General features: G+C 55.7%; 1 protein-coding gene across 1 annotated transcript in view; it reads left to right on the top strand.

The window, feature by feature from the left end:
• Positions 1-6391, top strand: part of PACS1 (phosphofurin acidic cluster sorting protein 1) — a 177041-nt gene extending 170650 nt beyond the window's left edge. The window contains exons 20-24 of the mRNA XM_023518303.1: positions 765-807; positions 1091-1226; positions 2797-3023; positions 4877-4996; positions 5076-6391. Coding sequence (XP_023374071.1) covers positions 765-807; positions 1091-1226; positions 2797-3023; positions 4877-4996; positions 5076-5191 — 642 coding nt within the window. The 3' untranslated portion in view covers positions 5192-6391. The remainder of the gene's footprint in view (positions 1-764; positions 808-1090; positions 1227-2796; positions 3024-4876; positions 4997-5075) is intronic.
• The last annotated feature ends 664 nt before the right edge of the window (positions 6392-7055 follow it).

Below are 7055 nucleotides of genomic sequence, written 5' to 3'. Positions count from 1 at the left end.
GGCACTCTACCCAGGGGGACAGCTTGCGGCTTTGTCTCAAATAAACAAACAACAACAAAGGAACAAGCAGCCTCACAAAATCCTGCCAGGGAAGCAGAGGAGGGGGATTGTATCCAGGAAGCCCCAGAGTTCTCTGGGAACCAGAATAAGGATGCATAGAGAATTGGGGCAGAACTCAAGAGTGACTGCCTCTGCTCACAGCAGCCTCAGAGACCTTAGCAGGAGCAGTAGTCTCAGCTGCTCCTTTGCCTCAACAGCCTGGAGGCTCACCTAGTCTGTCTCTAACTGTGCCCTTTCTAGAATTCTCTGTGGAGACTCAAAACTTCCTGAGGACTCCCCCCCACCCCAATGCCACAAAGTGATTCCAGGAAGGCCAGAGAGGAGAGGACTAGTGTCAGCCCCTTAGGACAGAGCAGGGCTCTGCCAGGACAGAGGGGTAGCCATCTTCCCAGGCCCCCTCCCTATGCAATCTTAGAAGAAATGAGATTTGGACACTGAAGTTGCTCCTGCCTTCCACCCTCTACCCCAGTGGTGGAGAGCTGCTCGGTCTCTTGGGCCTCACCCTGTTGTTTAGAACTGGGTCTTCGTCCTCCTTTGTTTTTTCTGCATCTCTTGAAGATGGGGCTGCTCTGGATTTGCAGAGATTGTAAAGCTGTGATAAAATAACATGTAGTAATGGCTGTCTTCTGACCATCTGTTTTGGGTTGGATCAGAACATGCCTGGTTTCGTGGCAGGATCTAACAAGCATCTCCTCCCCATCCAGGTGGTGAAGGTGGGTCTGGTTGAGGACTCTCCCTCCACCGCAGGTGAGCTTGGGGCTTCTGGCTATAGAGGGTGGTCTCCCATCTTCTTTCTAGTCCAGTGGGCCCAAAGTTAAAGGTGCTGGATGTCCTAAAGGAAGACAGAGTTGGAGCAGGAAGAGTGTGGACACCCTTACTCCCCATTGCCACGGTGGCCAGGGGAGGTAGGGAAGAGCCTGAGGCCCAGGGAGGAAGGCCAGGCTGCCGCAGAGACACAGGGAACACCTCAGCTCCTGCCACAGCAAGTGAGGATGGCTTCCACTGGCCAACTGTGTTTGTCCCCTGACAGGTGACGGGGATGATTCACCTGTGGTCAGCCTTACTGTGCCCTCCACGTCACCACCCTCCAGCTCCGGCCTGAGCCGAGATACAACGGCCACTCCCCCCTCCTCCCCATCCATGAGTAGCGCCCTCGCCGTTATGGGGTAAGGCCCTCCCCGTGCCTGCCTATACCGCGTGCGCCTTGACGGGAGGGACAGAGGCCCAGCAGCCTAGGCACATACTCCTCCCATCTGGCAGAGTGGTGAGGTTGGGTGAGACTATTCACAGAGAGGTAACCCATGCAGCACTGTGCAGGTGTCTTGTCACAGGGCTTCCCAAGGCAGTCAGAAGATGTGGGCATGGGAGGTAAGACCCACCTGGGTGAGCGGCTCTGTCTTCTGTTCACTGTATCAGCCCAGACAAGTTACCAGACTTCAATTTTTATTTTGATTTTGAGGCAGTCTCACTAGGTAGAGTGCCTTGGCATCATAGTTCACAGCAACCTCAAACCCCTGGGCTCAGAGTGATCCTCCTATCTCAGCCTCCCGAGTACAGGCACCTGCTATCTTGCGTGGCTAGTTTTTCTGTTTTTAATAGAAATGAGGTCTTGCTCTTTCTCAGGCTGATCTCGAACTCCTGAGCTAAAAGGATCCACCCTCCTCGGCCTCCCAGAGTGCTGAGATTATAAGCAGGAGCTACTGCACCTGGCTTAAACTTCAGTTTTGTCTTCTGTGAAGTAGAGGTGAAAGGCCCACCTCCTAGCATTGTTGTGTGGCTTAAATAAGCCTGAGTATTCATGCTGGGCCCATTGAGCTGTTTCCTGCCACACAAGGCACAGGGCTCAAGGCCACTGCCATGCAGAGCGTCACAGAGCATTTGTTCAGGATCCTCTTCACTGAACTTCAGATGACGCCTGTCTAGGACACAGCCTTCCTTGAGAGAAGGTTCTCCACCCAGAAAGAGCTCTGAGGAGAGGGGAGCTGGCAGAGCCAGAACCTTCTGCAGACAGAGTCCCCTTCCTTACCCCATTTTCCTTCCCACTTTTGTCTTGTAACAACAGAGGGAAGCATTGGCCAGGAAGTTTTATAGAAGCGCCAAGGGCAGCATCACATCCTCAATCTTTGCCCCCTTGCCGGCTCTCCTTTGCCTTCTCCATCACAGCGCCCACTGATGGCCCAGCAGGGACAGTGTAGGGAGAGGAGGGGAGGTTTTTTAATTTTTTTTTAATGGAATCACTGAAATGAAGCAAAAAAGAAAAGTCAGATGACTTCTGTAGCATGGGTTCCTATTGTAGCTGACGCTTCCATTCAAGAAACATCAGCCCTCTTTCCCCTGGGAGCTAAAACTGTTGCTGAGCTAAAAATGCCAGAAAGATTAGGGAGCCGCAGGTCCCCCACCTCTCCTGCTCTCACCCACCTCCTCACATTGCCGGCCCAGGACCTGCTCACCGGCCATGTGCATGCACTTGGACATCCTGGTTCACGTGTGTGTTTTCTGCCTCTCCTCCTCCTATGACGTTTCTGTTTGGTTCCATTTCTGTGACCTGTGTCTTCATCCTCTTGGCTTTGTTCTCAGGCCAGCCTGACTGCTTTTGCATGCACCAGTTCAGCAGGAATATAGCCACGGGGCTGGTCTTCCTCCTCAGCCGGCACCTCCTGAGGCTGCGCTGCCCCCTGCCCGTCTGGCTGTGTACTTGGGGCAGAGCCAACCTCCCGTCTTTGCCCCCTTCTCCAGGAGTCCCAGTAGCCCATATGGGGATGTGATCGGCCTCCAGGTGGACTATTGGCTGGGCCACCCTGGGGACCGAAGGAGAGAAGGTGACAAGAGGGATGCCAGCTCCAAGAACACCCTTAAGAGCGTCTTCCGCTCGGTGCAGGTCTCTCGCCTTCCCCATGGTGGAGAGGCCCAGCTTTCTGGCACCATGGCTATGACTGTGGTCACCAAAGAGAAGAACAAAAAAGGCAAGTGCTCCCTAAGGCCACAGATGCCCTCAGCCTCTAGTCTTCCTGTCTCCTTTCTCAAGGTCTGGGACAGACTCTGCTTCTGGGAGACATGAGGTAAAGGTAGGGCAGCACACGCACTCTGGGGTCCAGCCTGGAGTCTGGAGGGGCAGTCATGCCTTCACCTGTGGGATAAGGCCTTCCTTCCATGAGTCAGGAAACTAAAGTCCCAGTGAGTTGTCCAGGCATGGTGGCTCACGCCTGTAATCCCAACATCCAGCACTCTGGGAGGCTGAGGTGGGTGGATTGCTTGAGCTCAGAAGTTCAAGACTAGCCTGAGCAAGAGCAAGACCTTCTCTCTACTAAAAATAGAAAATCTGGGGGGCACCTGTGGCTTAGTAGGTAGGGCGCCAGCCCCATATACCAAGGTTGGCAGGTTCGAACCTGCCCTGGCCAAACTACAACAAAAAATAGCCGGGCATTGTGGCAGGCGCCTGTAGTCCCAGCTACTCGGGAGACTGAGGCAAGAGAATCATCTAAGCCCAGAAGCTGGAGGTTGCTGTGAGCTGTGCTGTCACGGCACTCTACCCAGGGTAACAGCAGAAAGTCCCAGTGAGTCATGTAGTCACTATTTGCCCAGCACCACACTATAGGGGCTGAGGCACTTACTGCTGGGAAGTGAAAGCCTTTTTGGCCACTGCCCTCTGAGGTGAGCTCTGTGACAGGGAGAGACATCTCCAGACGACAGCCCTGTGGTCCCTGTGACACTGGGGAGCAGAGCATCTGTGCCTGCCTTGGAGGCCACTCCAGAGAGGCTCATGAGCAAAATCATGTAGTAGTTTTTAAGAATCAGGCATACAGGCTCGGTGCCTGTGGCTCAAGTGGCTAGGGTGCCAGCCACATACACCTAAGGTGGTGGGTTCAAATCCAGCCCAGGCCCACCAAACAGCAATGATGGCTGCAACCAAAAAATGGCTGGGCGTTGTGGCGGGCGCCTGTGGTCCCAGTTACTTGGGAGGTGGAGGCAGGAGACTCACTTGAGCCCAGGAGTGGGAGGTTGTTATGAGCTGTGATACCACAGCACTCTACCCAGGGGGACAGCTTGAGGCTCTGTCTCAAAAAAAAAAAAAAGAATCAGGCATGCAGTCCATTGTGGGTAAAAGCAGTGGCCTGGGGGTGGCTCCTATAGCTCAAGGAGTAGGGCGCCAGCCCATATGCCGGAGGTGGTGGGTTCAAACCTAGCCCCGGCAAAAAACTGCAAAAAAAAAAAAATGCAGTGGCCTGAGGGACTGGAGAGTGGTGTTGGGTTCTGCACTGTGGGAGGGTGAAGCAGGAATCCCACAGCTGGGTCAGTGCTGAGCACACCTGCCATTGTCAGCTGGCTGGGGACCTGCAGCACCAGCGTGACCCCAGGCCCTGCGTCCTGTGGGTACCCTAAAGCAGCTGTGCCTGTCTCTGCAGAGCTTCCCTATGAGCAGGCAGTGGACTGTGCCAGGCCCAGGGAGGGACTTGCTAGGGACAGCTATCAGCTAAGCAGCGCCTCCTCAAGCTTTCTGGAGCAGGGTCAGCAGGAACATGTGCTGCACTGACTTTACTCCAGAGCTGGGACATTCCAGCTAGGAGGGACCTCAGAGACCAGGGGCGTTACTGCACAGATGAAGATGCTGAGGTCTGGGGAAAAGAGGTGGGATCATAACCAAAGTTGAGCCCAGTGCTGGGACCAGGTCAGGAACCTGTAGATTGTGACCCACAGCCCAGAACCAGGGAGTGCAGGGGAGAAATGGTTTCTGGCCAGTGACCATCCTACTGCAGGACACGGGAAGGAGTACCTGCTTCTCCAGGGCCTGTGACCTGAGGTCCTGCTTGCTTTCTAGTTCCCACCATCTTCCTGAGCAAGAAGCCCCGAGAGAAGGAGGTGGACTCTAAGAGCCAGGTCATTGAGGGCATCAGCCGCCTCATCTGCTCTGCCAAGCAGCAACAGACCATGCTGAGAGGTAAGGGGCGGGACGGGAGGGCAGAGGTGGAGGCGGGGGCCAGGGCAGCCCTGCTTACCCTCCTCTCCCTGTCACCCAGTGTCCATCGATGGAGTTGAGTGGAGCGACATCAAGTTCTTCCAGCTGGCAGCCCAGTGGCCCACCCATGTCAAGCACTTTCCAGTGGGACTCTTCAGTGGCAGCAAGGCCACCTGAGGCCCTGTGCCCCGGCCACCCTCCCTCCTGGCACTGCCACCAGCCTCACCGCCTGCGGGCAGGGGGAGGCCAACAGGCCTGTGCCCAGCATCCCCTTCCTTGGTACCAGCTCCTGCCTCTTACCTGCCCAGGCCTGAAGGACACTGCCACTGCACAGGCCACCCTGTGCCACCCTTGCTGCCTCTCCTCTCCTCTCCCTCTGCTCCAGGCTGAGGGCATGTCAATTTTCCCTTCTGGTGCCTATAGTCCCCGGAACTGAGTCCTCCACCCGATTTCCAGCCTCTTCCCGGTGACTCCAGTTCTTTTCCTGGAATCCTGGTCCATGACAGAAGAGCCGTCCTCCCTGCAGCCCCGCCAGCCTGATGCCCCTCACTCTGTCCGCCTAAGGCGGGGCCCAGGGCCACTTCCCACTCCAGTAGATTCCCCACCTGCCCCATGGCTTCCCACTGTGGGGTAAAGAGGCTCCTTGAGCCCATGGGACTCTTCCCACAGCACTCGGGGATGGGAGGTGGCACCCTCAACCCAGGACTATGTTGCTGAGGTGATACACGTGTTTACTGGATGAGGGGTCCTCCCAGTCTTCCCATGCACGACTTCTTTCCATCCCCTCCCTGTCCCCTGTAGATGTCATGTGCGTACCGAGTATTTTTTTATTTCTCTGCACGGCCAGTCTCTTGGTTGTTCTGTGTGACACGCCTTCTCTTTGTCCTTGTGGCTAGCACTCACCCCTCTGCCTCCACCCAGCCCCCCTCTGCCTAGACTCAGAAACGGGAGGCAGACCCCTCCTGCACAGTGTTGGCCCCAGCCACCATATCTTCCTCTCTCATCCTGTCATGTGGGGCTGTCTGCCCCTCCCAGCTCATTCTTCCCCTCCTCCCATCCAGTTGTCCTCTCAGCAGGCTTCTGGACTCCCTGACTCACCCCCCTCGGGTTGGAGCCCCTCCTGGCCTAGGACACAGGGCTTTCCCACCTGCCAGCATTTCTTGTCCTCTCTCTCCTTCTTAGTGTTTTTTGCACAGAACTTCATTTTGAAGGTTTTTTTCATTCTCCACCCCTTCCCAAACTGTCCTCCAGCCCTGCCTGTGGTGTGGCCCTGCCCTCGGCTCAGCCCTGTGTCCAGAGCAAGTCCTGGGCTAGAGAGAGGAGATGGGTGGAAGGGACTGAGGTGATGTTGGGTTTTTCATTCAATAAACTGGTGATTTCTTACCAACTGCCTTGGGCTTCTGTGCCCAGGAGCCATCCATGCACCCAAATGCAGCCTCCCCCTGGTGAGAACCTTCCAAGAGGGCAGGTAGAAAAGAGGCATGTCCCCACACCTTAAGTCATGAACAGAAATGACAGTGCCTCACACAGTGTGAGGCAAGCAGAGGTCAGACCCAGGAGTGGCACTATTCCCACACCAAAATCCCATCTTCCCAGGACTCACCAGCCACAAATTGCAGCTCCCAGGCAGTGACATGCCGAAGGTGGTTTCCTCTCTTCTGAGCAAAGGTCAGACCTTCTGAGAGGCCAAGGCAGGTGGATTGCTTCAGCTTACAGGTTTAAGATCAGCCTGAGCAAGAAGCGAGACCCCCATCTCTAAAAAATACCTGGGTGTTATGGCAGGTGCCTATAGTCCCAGCTACTCTGGAGGCTGAGGCAAGAGGATCACTTGAGTTTGAGATTGCTGTGAGCTCTGACGCCATGGCACTCTTATCGAAGGCAACGGTGAGACTCTGATAAAGTCAGGCCTTGAGGGCTCGGCGCCTGTGGCTCAGGCGGCTGGGGCGCCAGCCACATACACCTAAGGTGGCGGGTTCAAATCCCCAGCCTGGGCCCGCCAAACAACGATGGCTGCAACCAAAAAATGGCCAGGCGTTGTGGC

This window comes from Otolemur garnettii, unplaced genomic scaffold (genome assembly GCF_000181295.1).
Source record: "Otolemur garnettii isolate 467f Iridium unplaced genomic scaffold, OtoGar3 scaffold00134, whole genome shotgun sequence".
NCBI classification, from domain to species: Eukaryota; Metazoa; Chordata; class Mammalia; order Primates; family Galagidae; genus Otolemur; species Otolemur garnettii.
This window is presented reverse-complemented; position numbering and strand designations above follow the sequence as displayed.